At 42.7% G+C, this 17,328-nt stretch overlaps 1 protein-coding gene across 2 annotated transcripts in view; it reads left to right on the top strand.

The window, feature by feature from the left end:
- The window catches only part of LOC118120758 (ankyrin repeat domain-containing protein 13C), a 32,229-nt gene that overhangs the window by 5,832 nt on the left and 9,069 nt on the right, over window positions 1-17,328 (top strand). For both annotated transcript variants that reach the window (XM_035176010.2, XM_035176011.2), the window contains exons 3-6: window positions 6,716-6,820; window positions 11,761-11,846; window positions 14,231-14,276; window positions 16,278-16,344. In XM_035176010.2, the coding sequence (XP_035031901.1) occupies window positions 6,716-6,820; window positions 11,761-11,846; window positions 14,231-14,276; window positions 16,278-16,344 (304 nt within the window). The remainder of the gene's footprint in view (window positions 1-6,715; window positions 6,821-11,760; window positions 11,847-14,230; window positions 14,277-16,277; window positions 16,345-17,328) is intronic.

Here is a 17,328-nt window from a genome sequence, read left to right as displayed (position 1 = left end):
TCCCGTTTGATTCAGTCGCTGAGTGTGTGATCGATGGAGAAGAAGTGAGCAAAAAAGCAATTTTATAGACGCACTCAGCCTGGATGAGAGTGAGTGGTGATGGTTGGGGCTTTAACAGCCCACAGAGCTTCTTGACGAGTGTCCCATGTGTAGCCGGTGCACGCAGTGCAGCATTAGATTAGCACTTAGTTTCTCCACCCTGCTCTGCCTCGCTCACAGAGATGCATGTGACTCAAGCAGCTGCTGCACACGCAATTAACACAGAAACCTACCAAGAGACTTCCTTATATCAATACTTTCACAACTGTGTATCCAATCGAATCTGACAGCAAACCGTGGCTAATGAATTATAGGTGCTATTGTATCCATTATCCATCCGATCTGATTGTAATGAATGAGCTGGAGTTTTTATTTTTTTATTTCTCGCTATAATCCTACACGAATACACATACAAACTGTATTATATACATATAACATTGCCTTTTAGCTGTATAAAATGTACATCTCACCAGGATCGATAACTGATAACTGGTAAATTATAAACTGGTGGCTCTCTCAGTGTACACAGCTGTTCAAGATTCAAGATTCAAGATTCAAGAGTTTATTGTCATATGCACAACGATAACATTAAGCAGTCGCTTGCAATGAAATGCTTGGGTCACAGGCTCTCTTATAACAATGCTCAATCAAAGTTTAAAATTTAAAATAAAATATACATATCTAAAATATATATATACACCTAAAGAAAAACAATAGTGCAAGTGTGTGCAATAGTGCAAATATGCAATGTGCAGAGTTATGACAGATTGGAGGAGTTTAAAAGTCTTATGGCCTGGGGGATGAAACTGTCTCTGAGTCTGGTGGTGCGGGCCCGGATGCTGCGGTACCGTCGGCCAGACGGCAGCAGGCAGAACAGTTTATGGCTGGGGTGAAAGGGATCTTTAATGATCCGGTTGGCCTTCTTCCTACACCGCTGGGTGTAGAGGTCCTCCATGGATGGTAGCTCCGTCCTGGTGATGTGCTGGGCAGACCTCACCACCCTCTGTAAAGCCTTACGGTTGAGGGCGGTGCAGCTGCCGTACCAGGCGGTGATGCAGCCAGTCAGGATGCTCTCTATGGTGCACCTGTAGAAGTTGCAGAGAATCCTGGCATCCATGTTGAGCCTCCGCAGCCTGCGGAGGAAGAAGAGCCGCTGTCTGGCCATCTTCCTGATGGAGTCTGTGTGGTTGGTCCAGGTCAGGTCATCACTGATGTGGACCCCGAGGAACCTGAAGCTGCTGACTCGCTCCACCGTAGTCCCGTTGATGGAGAGGGGGGCGTGTTCTACTCCTTGTCTCTTCCTGTAGTCCACGATCAGCTCCTTTGTTTTGCTGATGTTGAGATGGAGGTTGTTGTCCTGGCACCAAGATGTCAGGGCTCTGACCTCCTCTCTGTAGGCCTTCTCATCGTCGCCGGTGATCAGGCCTATGACGGTCGTGTCATCAGCAAACTTAATGATGGTGTTGGAGCTGTGGGTGGCCACGCAGTCATGCGTGAACAGGGAGTACAGGAGAGGACTGAGCACGCAGCCCTGGGGGGCACCGGTGTTTAGAGTCAGGGTGGAGGATGTGGTGCTGCCTATCCGCACCGCCTGTGGTCTGCCCGTCAGGAAGTTCAGAATCCAGTCACGGAGGGCGATGTTGAGCCCAAGGTCTCTGAGCTTGGTGACAAGCTTCAGGGGCACGATGGTATTGAATGCTGAACTGTAGTCAATGAACAGCATTCTCACATATGTGTCCCTCTGGTCCAGGTGGGAGAGGGCAGTGTGAAGGGTGAGGGAGATGGCATCTGCAGTCGACCTATTTGGCCTGTAGGCAAACTGAAGAGGGTCCAGTGAGTCAGGGAGGGAGGAGGTGATGAATGGTTTGACTAGCCGCTCAAAACACTTCATGATGGTGGAAGTGAGTGCTACTGGGCGGTAGTCGTTCAGGCAGAGGATTTTTGTTTTTTTGGGAACAGGGACAATGATGGTCTCCTTGAAACATGCGGGGACTACAGACTGGAGCAGTGACAGGTTGAAAATGTCTGTGAAAACATCTGCCAGCTGATCTGCACACACCTTGAGAGCTCGGCCAGGAATGCCATCAGGTCCAGGTGCCTTGCACGTCCAACCATGCATTATCTATACTGCTTATCCTGTAAGGGTTGTGGGGGGAGCTGGAGCCAATCCCAGCTGACATTGGGTGAGAGGCATGGTCCAGTTTGGTCCAGTTTGTACTGCTGGCACATTGTATAACCAAATGTCTGGATGCTCTTGCAGCTACAGTAAATAGTATGTCAGAGCTCAAACTTTATAACTTTAGATGATAACATGCAGTATTTGATTATAAAGTGACATCAAGACACATCATACACTCAGTTTGGTGCCATTGGATGAGGCTACATGTCCTGTTTGTTGAGGTTGTTAAAAGAGTATCATATATCGCAGTTCATAGAAAAGCCTGAATCTTCACCCCACATGATGCAGCTATCACAGAGCTGCAGGTAACTGTAAGAGCAATGGTCTGTTTGCATTGTTAAATAACAGATGGTTGCTGTTATTGTCTCTGAGGGGGAAAACGCTAAACGTATAGCGTCTGGATTTAATTCATGCTGGGGGACATTTTAAACACAGAAAACCTCTGGTAGAAACACTGTGCATGTATGATGATGTCTCAAATCATCATCAGAATCTAGGGCAGGTCTGTAGCTCAGGACACTTGACTGTTCTCTTCATGGTTATGTAATGTATATCTGCTAAATGTTGCCATTATATAACACAACCATTGGATTTAGCAGGGTGATAAATAGGTCAAAGGCCAGAGGGAATGGGAGCCTTACGTCAGAAGGCAAGCGCTCGATCACTTGGCCGTCTGTGTTTTCTCTGCATCGTTTTCTGTTATCAGCTGCTCCATCCCTGAGCCCGGGCACGGAGCGGACTAATGCATTCACACTGAGGTTTACCTTTTTTCTTTGCTGATGCAGACGTCTTTGTGATGCACTCTGCAGTTATATCCACTCTTTCTGGTGCCCGCACAGCTTCCTTATTTAATGATGTTGTCAGGGTGATTTTTTGGATTTCCTCACATTTGTGTGTGTGCGGTAAAAACACAAAGCTGTGGAGGAGATTGTCATGAGATTGGCGTGTACAGTTGTCAATGGGGCAGAAAGTGTGTCACGCCCCCTCGCCAGAGTTGACAGTATCAACCAGCTCAATGTGGAAAGTCGTGACAACAGCCTGCTCTCTGTCTCTCTGTTGTCAAGGAGTTCTACGCCTGTGGATTTGACCAATGGATCGGACAGCGTAGGTAACTGGAGGAATTAAGTCACTGGGAAGGTGTAAAAAATTCGAGCAAGTTTTATCAATGTTAAAATTTGTAAATGCCCATAAGTACAGGATGAGTCATCAAACAGCTGAAACTGGAATTTTAATGTAGAGCTACTGAGGGACAAGAGATAATCGAGAGAGGCACTCAGAGTGCATACCTCAGCCAAGGCCCAACAGTCCCCTTATGAAACCAGATTTAAATTCCTTAGATCTGGATTTGGATCTTTAATGCACACCCTCATAAATATCAGTCCCCTTAACATGTCAGACTTTTTTTCATCAAGATCCATGAAATTTGTGAAAATGTCAAAAAATCATGCCCCAACTCAAAATGTTAAAGAAAGTATAAAAAAATTCCTGGATCCTCACCAATATTTCATGGTTCCACCAAGTTCAGTGGTAATTCGTCCAATGGTTTTTGCGTTATCCTGCTAAAAACAAACAAACAAACCAACCATCAACCAAATAGACATGGGTGAAACCTTGTCCCGCGTTCCAGGCCCTCAGAATGATGTCACACCCGAATAAGCCGAGTTGATAGCGTTCTAGTTGCACAGGAACAATGTTTACGTCAGCCAGCTAGCTATTGTTATTACAAAAAGTTCATAATAACGCATTATGTGGCATTTCACGCATACCAGCGGCATAGTAAAATGTCCACAGACAGTAATTGGACAGTACTATGTGTACAACACATTTAATGACAGGAGTGCTAATATATATCCTCCTACCATCCGAGTCGAAATTCCGACCTGGAGTGGGAAATTCCGAGGTTTAATGGATTGCGGCAATAACCTCCTGGGCAGAGGAAATGAACAATTAGAACAGGCACACAGGATTAAAACTGTGAAATCATGCAATATTATCCGTATTAATCAATCTTTTGGAGGTAGTCAGACTTTGGACGATCTATAGCACTTAACATGCAGATCACGTCACAGCGAATTGGGCAGAAATATAATGAGAAGACGAATTTAGACGAGTCACGATCCAAGTCTTTGAACTTCAGCCGCTCCCCTGGTGCGAACACAATTACTTCCCACTGGCCTGTCTTTGTTCATTTTCATTTTCTCTTCCTTGGAGTGAGCTGCACGTTGCTGTTGCTAGAACGTAGCTGAAATACTTTGGGTGCTGTCACAAACCTGCCGTTTTATCCCTGTGTAACCACACCCCTGGGACAGCCACGCTCCTCTTTGTTGTGAGGATAATGTTTAATTAGGAGGAGGTTCTACATGCATTCCTCTCCATCATAAAGAATGTATGAGACGCTGGCCTCTCTCGTATGAATAAAACATAGTTGGTATGTAGATCATTGAGTTGATGTGGTAGTTTAGACTGTGTGTTGTGCTTGATTTTTCAAAGGGCAAGATTTGCTCTCTCTGCCTCCGGACACCAGGTTGGCTCTGTAGTGTTGATGTTGGCGTGTAGCAGAGGAACAAGTCTGAACACGAGGGCAGTAACCAGGTATATTGAGAGGCTTGTGTGCGGCTTTTGTCAGACTAAGAGATCAGCGCTGGGCCGATCAAACAGCCCCACTTACTCACTCAGCTGCCGACTGTTCGCAGTTAGCCTCTGCTCTTGCATTTGGGCAATTTTCTGCTCACAGGGCTGCGACTGCTCCTGCCCAGTGGTTAGACAGAACCGAAACAGACGCCAACAATATAATGAATTGTGTCATGAAAAAAACTGACAGCTGAGCCAGAACAACAGGCTTTTTTTTTTTTTGCCTCGCTGTAGTTTGTTGACACGATGCCCAGAGGTAGAGTAGGGATTTTTTTGTGCTGCATTTAGTGCCACAGAAAAAAGGGATGAGTCTCTCTGGCTGTTTTCCCGCACAGCGCCGAGGGTAATTCTGTACAGTGTGATGTTTTCCAAGTGATAATCTTTTCCTCGTTTTACAGCAGTATGTCGGCCCCATATGGCTCTTTGGTTAATGGGTCAGCTGCCACCTCAATCCTACACACAATCTGTCCCTGTATAAAACCAAGGATTATTTTTAAATCAGCGATGCCACAGGAAGAATCTCTGCTGGGTATCATACATGTTTACAGCAGGGGGCCAGTCAGTCGTCTGTACCTGAATCTACCGCAAATTGATCGGGTACGTTTGCGAGCAATGCATTTGATTGGCCAATAAGCAGAGATAAATAGGGCACATATACATACATACAAAATATATGAAAGCCATGATGGTGTCCTAGAATTTACTTTATTACATCCCTCAAGGAGGTTATGTTTTCAGCCCTGTCCATTTGTTGGTTGGGTTGTATGTTAGTTTGTAAAGGAGATTGCACAAGTTGCATCAAGCTACTGAACGGATTTCCACAAAACTCCACAATTCTTCAAATTTTTATATTTTCCCAGTGAATTATTAATGAATCTTGTTGAAAAAAGTCAGGACCATTTAGAGAACTGATGCCTGAGTTTGTTGAATTTAAGAGGACTGTTCCTGGTGGAGGTATGTGCTCTACTGAGTGTCATTCTAGTTCTACTTCTAGTTCATTTTGACTGGTTCTTGCGTTAAGACAAGCTGAAGAGAAAATTAGACCTGGCGACAGTGTTGACATTGAGTTAAAAATTAGTATCCAGGTGATTATTGTCCTGTTTGACTGCGTGGGAGTATCTTAGTATGAATTACATGTGCAAGTTACCATAGCAACGTCAAACGTGCTGACAAGAAGCAGGGCTGTGAAGCCAGTCTCATCTTATTCATTTCCTGAGGAAATGGTTATTTGTCCTCTGTGTGTTTTAAAGCAGGTGTTCTTATCCTTCATCTTTGTCTTTACATTGTGTGTTCAGCATTGTGGATGCATCAGATAGAGAAATGAGAAAAGCCATAAGCTCTTATTCCTCCATTTGTTTTAATACAAGTCAATTTCTTTACATTTTCTTTCCACTTGTTTCTCCATGTTTTTTGTCTCTCGGGTTAAAAGGAAATTCATTTCTGATACCTAAGAGCTGACCTCTTACACGTTCAGATGTTTAGATGCAGACTTCTGCTTTGTTCTGTTTTATAAAACCAGTTTATCTTTTATTGGGGCTAAATTTATCATTCAGGTCTCGTCACCTGGCTTTTGCTCGATTTAAACATATCTCCAGTTCCTCTTGTTTGAACAGAAAGCACCTGCCAGGTTTTTTTTACAGGGTTTTCCAACCTTTGTGATGGTAGCACCTGTAGAGTCGTGTTCATAAGACACATTAATATAAATGTTTCTGTTTCCTTTGCTGTTGTCTGCGTCGCTGGTCTTTTATTTGCATGCTTTTTCTTTTGTGTCTTTCTTGTCTTCATTGCGATGCCATGAGTAAACCCTATCATCCATGTAAGTGAGTGTTTAGTAATAATCTTCCTGTCTGTTTGGACCTCCTACAGAGTGTGCACACCTGCTGCTGGCCCACAATGCACCAGTGAAGGTGAAGAACGCTCAGGGATGGAGTCCCCTTGCAGAAGCCATCAGCTACGGAGACCGGCAGATGAGTAAGTATCTGTGACTGACTGGCTGTCTCTGCTTGGTCATACACTGAGACAGAGTGTTTGAAACTCCCCACACCACCACTATCCCTTGATCACTCAAAGTGGCTTTGACGCACTCTCTGTTCCTGTGTGAAAACATTGAAGTGGGAGAGAAAAGGTCCCATGGACAGATGCAAACTAACAAACAGCTCGGCACATTCTGCTTCCCAGTGAGGCCGTGACGCCGGCCTGCCTCCTTTGTCCCTCAGAGAGAGGGGACATTCCTCAAGGGCCCTCTGGCTTTTGTGCTTCGATGAAAGGCAATTCATTAGATGTTTCTCTCTCTTTCTCCTCATAGGCTGATTAAGCTCAAGCCCTTTTCTCGCCCATTTCCTGCCCACAGTCCAAAGTCTGGATTAAACTGTGGTTCGGGATATTAAAATGTTATGTATGTTATGTTATGTAATTATCTCATTGTACAAGAAACTGGCACGTAGATCTATCATGCAGGGTTTTGAACGCTATTGATGTAATAGGGAAGCATCAGAACACTCTCTGTACGCAGGCTCTACAGTTTTATTGAATATGAACATGGGGATGTTTGAAAGATGCATTATGTTCATTATCTACTTAAAGTTCCTAATATGTTAATCATGAGGATTTTGAATAGATCTTGTCTCACTGCTTTCACTTGGTTTTGCTGGCTGTTTGTACAGGAAGAATCAAACAAGTTTATAATGAAAATTTACATGAAGCAACCCCAGTTGTTACCTTTCCATGTGGTTCATTCAGTTTTGTTCTGTAGCTGTAGCTGTAAAGAAAAATACAGCTTTCATACTGTGTGTGAAATGTTACTAATTGATTCTGGTTTATGACTGACACAGGTGCTAGAAAGAGAGAACAGCTCTTCTAGTTCAGTATCAATATAAATACCTTGATGTCATTTCAAAATTGTCATTATTATGTTGTTTTTTTTAGCAGTCTCCATTGTCTGAGCATGTGAAGTGGCTCGTAGCACTTATCTTTGCCTTGTTGTGAATTGATCTGTCAGAAAATATGTTTGGTTTGCTGTGAGTTTGAAGCTAAGTGTCTGGTTGGCTGGGCCTGTGTCTGAGGGGATCAGACGGAGGACAGTACAGACTGAGTGGGTCAGTTTGCTGATCTCTTGAATCATCTGTCAGGTTTCAGAGGAAAGAGGCTCCACAGCTTCTGCTGAGCAGGACTTGTCTTTGCCTCCTGGAGGAATTTATTGCCACATTCACACTTGCCTTCTATAGGATTTTACCTGGCTGCCATGATGACATTTAAGGTGAAAGATGTTGAAGGAAACTTGACCTTTTCTGTATTCAGTGCATGTTGAGTCCTCCTGAGGATGAGCCTAACAGAGCCCTGCTTATCAGACATTCGATGACACCCAGGAGCTTTGTTTACAAACAGGGTCGTGTCCTAGACTGAATCAACACTTCAACAACTTTCCATAAAAACGGTCCGATTACCAGGCAAACATCTTCTTAAACGCGATAATCCTAAAAAAAAAAGTTGCTGTGTTGTTTTTGGTGAATATTTGTGCCAAACTTTTGCAGATATCTACCCACATTTGCAGCCATTTGACGCATTTGTCACTTGGTGATTTCCAATTGAACAAGGTGTTAAAATGAGACTCAGAAATAGATTTTGTCAGTGTTTGGTTCAGAAAGAGCTATTTCCATCCTCACTCCGCTCACTCGGCTGCGTCGTCACCTTCAGGAGCTTGTTTAAAGAGCTGCTTCAGTCAGTGTTAGTGTTTTTCAGATGAGGAACAGCTTTTTTCCGTGAGTGGCAGACTGCAGTGGTCTTTGTAGTTGACTGTTGAATAGAGAACCAGATTTGAGTTTGCTGCCAAAAATATGTTTGTGTGAGATTAAATGAATTTCAGCAGCTAGTCAGAAGTGATACGCCTGGAAAAGAGCGTTAGGGGGTTTTTGTTTGTCTGATTCAATCCAAGTTTAAGGTCGCCGTCTAATTTTCTCTTCTCTTATTTTAAAAATAATCAAGATCAAGTGATCATCCCCTTGTGACCTCAAAGCCATTCAAAACACTGGTTAATATGTGTAACATGTTTCTGAGTGATATGTGGGTTATATAAAATATAAGATGGAAGCTTTGTTTAACCATCAGTGTTCGTCTATGTTTGGGGGAACTGACCAGGTGGGAATATGGTGCTGGTATTATTTTAAAATTTGAATTTTGTTTCTTTTATTCTGGCCAAGTCTCACCACATTTTCCCAAGATTCTGTTGGAACTTCTCACCACTAACTGATCTCGTTTATACTCGAGAGATTCAAGAGTCTTTATTGTCATATGTACAGTAAAATAGGAGTCACTCCTAAATCAATTTTTTGTTTGCTAGTCCTCCATTGACAGACAATAATAAAGATTGAACACAGAAATGTAGATTTTACATATAAAATAAAAATACAAATAAACATTATTACATAGACTTATAACTATCTAATAAGTTCAGCTTCTTCAGGCAAAATTTTGAAGATTTGATATATTTGAAACACAGTGGATCTTTGTTCTTCGCTTGAACTTTTGTCCTTAACAGCCGTAGTATTAGACATCCAATTAAATACTGCAGGTTTTATAGCAAAGTGAAATGGCCCATTTAAAAAGCAATATCACATCTGACAAAATACTATAAAATATTAACACAAATTGTATTCCATGATAAAGTACTTTTCCCTGACATCAGTTCCTGTACAGGCCTGAAGCTGAACTAAATCCTCTTTTCCTCTTCACTACATTCACAGACTTCTTGAAAGCAGCTCGTAAGTTTTTAATCAGACGTTCAAAAGTCCCCATGCTTTAGATGTCTTGTAAAATTAATTGACTGTGCCTCAGTAAGTTTGGAACTACATTCATTCAGGCCTGTTTGCAGCAGCCCAACTGCTTGTCTGTTCCACACAGAGACTCCACAGCATACCTGTGTCAATATTGACTCAGATTATTAGCCAGTCACAGCCAAGAGCTAATTGTTAAATAGCAGCAGTTTGTGGTGACCTAAATGCAGAAACGCTCCTGACTCTGCCTCTGTTCATTAATGTGAGGAGGTGAATTTACTGAGATCACTCACCTTATTAATGCCAGGAAAGTGTCCTAATCAGTATCAGAGTGAATTAGTGCCAGCATGGAGAGTCAGTTTGGTTTAGCGCTGAAGCAGTCAGGATTGGTTTTCTCGGCCTGTGCTGGACGGGTTGGCTGTGGGCAGATGGTGAGATTGTACTCCATTCCTTATCCTGCTGAGAGGCGGCAAGGATGAGGAGGAGCTCCATTCAGGGCTTGTCTACACTCATTAGGTAGCCGGGCCACAAACACACCCCTCTTCCTCTACTTGTGTCTGCGTCAACTGCCACGTGTGTCATCATGTGTATCAGTGTTTGTTTGTGTGTGTGTGTGTGTGTGTGTTTGTGTTTGTGTGTGCATTGTGTTCTCATTTAGCCTTGGTTTACCCCTGCCCCCTCCACGCCGCCTCGTGTGGAGCACCGGTCGCACCATATGAACAACATGTTTGTGTGTGTTGACTGACCACGTGGACATAAAGCAGCACAGGGGCTAGTTAGGCTGCTGATGATGCCATATGTCCACTGTTGCTTTTCATGCTAATAACAGAGGGCGGTCTGAGTGTCACAAGCCAAATATTTTCTTTTTTCCTCACTGTTTCCATGAGTTTTACAAGTGGTCATTTAATCCCCTCCTGGCTCCATAAAACCACCACAGTTATGTCGTTGAGCTGCTGATGCTCCCATTCCACTTATATACAGCAAATAACATTCAAATAAATGCTTGCATTAACAAGAAGGGCTCCTGCAGCCACTGGGCACAAGAGATGCGATGGCTTGTTAATGTAGCCCATCACGGTTAAGAGCCTGCTTGGAGTGTGTCTCTCCCAGGTCATTAAGGAGTTATGGGGGCAGCTCATTAGCAGGAAGCTCCATGTCTGCCAGGCTCTTTCCCTTTGAACTTCCTGGAATGGTTTAATCCCTGCAGGTGGTGCGCAGGGATTGGTCGGACGCTGCTCGGATTGCCCCATGTGGCTGCAGCAAGTCGACATAGCTCTGAACCATAAGCCACATTTACAAGTGCGTGCTCTTTGCCTTTTGCATGATTCACTGTCAGATGGATTTGTATAAAGAGGCTGTTGGGAAGATTATGGCAGCGAGTTATACATTAATACACACAAGATTATTTATTATCTCTCTGAGCATGTTGCTGAAATGTGTTAGTGAACCACTTCTGTCAGTCTGACATCGATGCTGCATTATTGTTGCCACTGTGAAAATTGTTTTATTTTAATATTACATTAGGTCACATTTTAACTGTGCATGCTCCAAAACGTCCATCACCTTTACACTTAAACAAAAAAAGCTCCCTTTTTCTCTAACAATATATTTTAGTGTATATCAAAACGTATAAAGCAATGAACAAAAAATTAAAATAAATGATATCCCTCATACAGTCACAGGTTCACAAACACATACCAAAAAAAGCTCCTTAATGTAAGAGTGCAGCTGTCTTCAAAGTTAAGACAAGCTCAGTGTTTTAGAAAAATTAAAAAATGTCTTCTTTCTCAGCCAGTTAATCATGATTTGAGGAGAGTCTGACTTTCCTGCCACGTAGAGAAGGACCATTTCCACTTGGCATAACAGCAACATGGCAGAGGAATTACTTTTTGAATATGGTGACTAAATGTTCTACTTCGAGTGAGTTATTTCTAGGGATCAGATTCAAAACTACAAAAGGTTATTAACAGTCAGCTGTTATGGGAACTAACACTTGTCTCTACTTGTGAATCAGTTCTCCCTCCAGACGCTCTTCAGTCACACAGCAGGGAGCTTCCTGTTTGTTGATGGGTTCGGACACATTTGTGCTTTTTTCTTCATCTGTGTTTGTCTTTTTTGTCTTTTCGTCTCTCTGTCCTCCAGTCACGGCGCTGCTGAGGAAGCTGAAGCAACAGTCCAGAGAGAGTGTGGAGGACAAGAGGCCCAAGCTGCTGAAAGCCTTGAAAGAGGTTTGTTAGTTCTTATTTGTCTGATCTGTTCTCTCTGATGATGCGGCCCCTGATGTTTTGGTGTTTGAGTCTTTTTACATCTCCGTTCTGCCTCTTGTACCCCTTTTACACCAAAATTCGCGTGGGATATATCCAGGTTTTTTGAAACACAGGTAAAGCTCCCAAAAAAGGCTAGACTCCCATTGCTAGAAGAGGAGTTTGCCCTTCTGTTCTCTGGTGGGTCATGTTCGATGTCACAACGTGTCGTGAAGCACAGCACACAACAGATCAAACAAGATGGAGATCAGTGACAGTCTTACAATGATTACACTTCTATATCTTTTACTTCAGTCCCTCTTTCGAACCCAAAGGCGACTGAATGATTTTAGATCGCTCGCATCTTACACCATATGAAGAAAATATCGCTTTTGCACATTTTTTTCCAAGATGTAAAAAGTTCACAAAACTTCATTGCTATTGCTGCGCCAATGCCTGGAAGTTCAAGGTGCGCCATGTTATTGTGCCAGAAAAAGTGCAGTGTCAGTGCCTATAGTCTATACTGCCAGATTAAAGAAGAAGAAATGATCAGGTTCAACCGGGTGTCATGTTTCCATCACTGCTGATCAGAGCTGGAGTCGATAAAGAGTCATTTGACCCAGAGGTGAAACCCAATTGTATCTATTCTCCCTGCGACAAATCCAGGTGTTAGTGGATGTTCTTGGGTTTTCTGACCAGTGGATAAGGGTATCTAGAAATTACAAACACCACTGCCTGAACTGCAATAGTTTCTATGTCACTTTAAAACCAAATACACACACAATGAGAGTTAAAAATACAAATTTCACACCCACAGATTCACAATCATTGTTCCCAGACCACAATGAAGATTCTCTTTCAAAAATGATTGTCCTCACAATGAAGCAAAGCCAAGAGGGACACAGAATCACTCACAATGGCCCCATACACGCCTGGTTTTAACATGTGTTTTTTTGTGATCCGATCACAAGTGGACAGCTGTGAGTGCGTGCGTTCACATGCCTCCTTCCAGCTCTATACAAACAAACATTCAAGTAATTTCTGTTCACGAAAATAATAACCAAATAATAATAATAATAATAATAATAAGTTGAATTTAGTCAGCAGGGACAAAAAGAAAAAAGAAAAGAAAGTAACTTGCAAAAATACACAGTTTTTGTACGGGGCCATTTACAACTAGTCAGAGATGTGGTTGTTCAGGGTTAATGAAGCCTCACTGTGCCTTTGTGTGACATCACATGCACACATACACTGTAATGTAACCACACACAGACATGATGATCAGAGCCACAATTATCCCTCTGGATTTGTTGTGTCTGGCTGACATGATGACACACAGGCCTCACACAGACACAGTAAACATTTAGTCATGTACAGGCTGACGTACTGTATCTACATCTTTGAGCTTCAACATACGGAGCCCTTTTGCAATAGTCTTGCTGCCTAACATCAGGTTATTGACTCTGTAGGTGTAATCATCTGGTGATTGTAGCTTTCAGGTCATCTGTGCTGCAACAACACCCCCTCAGGAGAGTCAGGGAGGAAGTCAACAGATGGACAAACTATGTACTACTGTGTGGTATCTAAGGCCTGTTTCCATGGTTTTTTCCACCTCAGATTTTGACGTCTTTAAAAGTTGCTTGACATTGAAAAGTGTTTACTGTGACATGATGTGAACCTTCCTGGATGTTGACGAGGCAGAGATGCCGCAGATCATTTTTCTGCATCATCATCGCTCTGAGATAATAAAAGGTCTGGGAAGGGACAATCCTCTGTCGGCCTGACGTCAGTGAAGAGATCAGTACCTCCCATCAGCATACAGCAGAGGGTATATCAACTGTACTGAGGGGTGTCAGTCAGGCAGGATTTGTTATGGACAACATAGAATCTGTTTACTCAGGTCGGTCTAACTGAAACGCTTTGTTCCAGCTCTTTTGATTTTGGTTCTGCAAGATTTCTTTTTGTAAATTTGAGACTAGTTTCTCCCACACAAAGACGATCATTAGTTATTCCAGTCCATTGAGCACCTTGGCAGACCTGCACTGTTGTTCAGAGGTGTTAAAAACACATCAGTTAGCCACACTGTTGCCCTGGGCGACATGTTCTCGTTACCATGAACATGGTCACAGATTATTTTCAGTCACTTCATCATACGCCCTCCTGGCTCTGTCAAAACTTACTTGGGCAGAAAAGTTGGATTAATACACAGCTGAAAATAGTCCCAAAATAATACAGTGTTTAGTCCTTTCGTTGAATTTATCGACAATAAGACCTGAATCTCTCTTTTAGGTATGCAGCGATTTTGTTGTGAATAGCTTTGTCTATCTACTCGTATAGTTTAACCAGTGATTCTCTATCTTCATTTGCAGCTTGGTGACTTTTACTTGGAGCTTCACTGGGACTTCCAAAGTTGGGGTGAGTCAAGTTCCACAATCTGCTGCCCCATAATATTTATGTTAACAGAAAAATGTAATCTTAGTTTCACAAACATAATTTATTCTGGCAAGTAACCACATGTCCTCGGTGAGGGTGTCGTCTGGAACTCAGAGGACTGACACACTATATTCAGTAAAATATGATGAGGTCAGAGTTTTCACCTTGTGCTATGAGGTCCACTGCTGGAGTCAAGTTACTCCTCCTTCTGGGAACGAGCTGACATACCATCCTCTCATGTGGATGTGAAACTCCATTTAGTCTTAGTCAGTGATATCTGCCAGCACCAGGAGCAGAATGTGTTCTCCAGCTGCCACCACTATTAAACAATGCAGGGCCTCGTATATGCTAATGAAGAATATTGTATGAGAGTTTAATAAATGCATCTAATGGTGCTGGTGTAGGAGCATTTGCTTTGTCAGCAGAAGTCTGGTCTGAGCCAGGGTTGAATTCTGTGTACCCGCTGTGTCTTTGTGAATTATTGACAAGGTGGGCTAGATTATGTAATGGACGCATGATGGTAACTAGATGTACACTGGTTGCATAACTGTGTGTGTGTGTGTGTGTGTGTGTGTGTGTGTGTGTGTGTGTGTGTGTGTGTGTGTGTGTGTGTGTGTGTGTGTGTGTGTGTGTGTGTGTGTGTGTGTGTGTGTGTGTGTGTGTGTGTGTGTACCAGAATTTTTTTTTGTAAGAACGTAAAAGCTTTGCTGTAGAGACAGACATTGAGATTATTTTTGTAGGTTACAGAACTACAGATTTGCTATTGTCCACATTGTGTTATGTTTTTCCCCTCATCACTCGACTCTTCAAAAGGAAAAACAGGAATATCACGTTGACACTTATTCAAGTATTCAGACAAAGCACCTTTGGCAGCGAGTAGTCCTGAACCTGCTTATATGACACAACAAGCTTTGCTCAACTGGATTTGGAGATTTGCTGTCGTTCTTCTCTGCAGATTCTCTAAAGCTCTCTAGAGATGTTTAATTTGGTTCCTGTCAGGTCTCGGGTTCGACCACTCGAGGAAATTGACAGAGTTGTCCAAAAGCCTGTGTTTGACTGTGTGTCCAGGGTCATTGTTCAGTTGGAGGATGAACCTTTGGACCAGTTTGAGGTCCTGAACACTCGGGGACCAGGTTTTCATTAAGGATATCTCTGTACTTTGTTCTGCACCTTTCCCTCAATCCTGATGAACCCTCCAGTCTCTGACCCCGAAAACTCCCCCACGGCATGAAGCCACCAGCATGTTTCACAGTTGGGATTAAATGGTCAGGAGATGGTTCCAATGGCTGCACTGTCAGCTGTAACACTTCATATTAACAGATGTGTTTCTTTCCAAATAACGTCCGATCGATTAACTTCATCATAGGTGGACTTTGACCAAGATGTAAAAACATCCTTGAGAGAAAAGAATATTTCAGTTTTTCCTTTTCAATAAATTCTTTGTCATTAGGAGCGTTGAGTGCAGATTGATAAAAAAAAATATTTAAATGGTTTAAATTTGAGTCTGCAACCTGACAAAGTGTGTAAAATAGGTGACGGGGTCTGAATATTTAGTGAATGAGAAGCATCAGGTTTAAACCAACACGTCTCATGGATCCGTGCTCACATCGCTTGAGGGATTTCTGGCTTGGTGCCCTTCAGGCCTGTTGAGACCACATGTTTTACTCTGCTGGGTTGAAGAAGCCAGTGTTTTCTGTAATTTTTTTCCAATGCAGCCATTCACAGATCTTTACTAGACTTTTAAACTCCCCGTTAAATTTTGTGCAACCGAAACAGCAAAGGAAAAGGAAGCCTCTTGCTTCAGTGACTTCAAGCCCGGTGGGAGCTGTGAGTTATTAAATATTAAGCCACAGAACTACACGTGCACATGGTCTATATGCTACTGAAGCTTTGAAGTGGTCGCCTTCATTATTGAGTGAAGTTTCTAAATCGAGGACCCTCCATGATGTATGACACGTTTAACTGAATCTTTTCATGTTGCAGTGCCTTTGCTCTCCAGAATCCTGCCTTCAGACGCCTGTAAGATCTACAAGCAGGGCATCAACATCAGGCAAGTCCTCTCCACAAATGGAATGCATTCATGTCAAATATGTGGTAATTAAATTTGCTTTGGAACATTATATGTTGTTGAGTTTGTATGAAAGTAAACAAGGACCAGCTTAATGGAAACGGCATTGAAATAAACTGCAATTCCTCAAGAAAACCTTCAATCAAGGCACTTAGTTACTTAATGGTTCAGAATGTATCTGCCATCTCATGCTGCACCCAACACATCATCTCTTTCTTCTCTCTCTACCTCTCATCTCGTCTCCTCAGTCCAGTTTGTTTAACTTGAGTGTGAAATAGATTAAAACAATTAGAGCTTCATAGATCTGTAGAGGACGCAGACGAAGATGTCAACTCGGAAAGGCCAGATGCGAGATCTTTTGACAATAAAGGCAGATGCCGCTGTAAAGAAAAAATATACAGCAGAGTTTATACGTCATGTCCTGCCTCAGCAGCTGACCCTCACTGGAGCGTGCCGGACATTTTCCTCTTGTTGTAAACGGTCCTGTTACGGACAATCTCCTGCATTGTTCCTCATAATTGAAAGACAAACTCCGGAAAATATCCAGACCCTTAACACAAAACTGTTAAAGTGTTGCTGAGCTTACAAACAAAGTGGCGTCAGCAAAACTCCAATGCAGCTGACACACACACACACACACAAAACAATGAAACTATAGCAGGAATCCACAATGCTGTGTTTTAAGGCCACATCTGTAGCATGTGCACAGGTATTAACCCACTGTTCCGTGTACTTAAAGTTATTTTTGTTTGCTTGACAGACGAGGGCAGGTCCTTATCTAGCACATACGCACACGCTTCTATATTTGGGCTCCATAACATATCAACGGAATCTATTTGAAGAAAAAATTCAATTTGTGTGAGATGGCGTTGATGTGGAGCTCGTCGTTACTCAGAATCTGCTCCTGTCTGATTTGGTATTCAAAATGCCCTCTGATTATCCTGGAGTTAAGAAGATGGTAAAAGA

This window comes from Hippoglossus stenolepis, chromosome 14, assembly GCF_022539355.2.
Source record: "Hippoglossus stenolepis isolate QCI-W04-F060 chromosome 14, HSTE1.2, whole genome shotgun sequence".
In the NCBI taxonomy this organism is placed as follows: Eukaryota; Metazoa; Chordata; class Actinopteri; order Pleuronectiformes; family Pleuronectidae; genus Hippoglossus; species Hippoglossus stenolepis.
The sequence above is the reverse complement of the archived record's forward strand: the minus strand, read 5'-3'. Positions and strand labels throughout refer to the sequence as shown.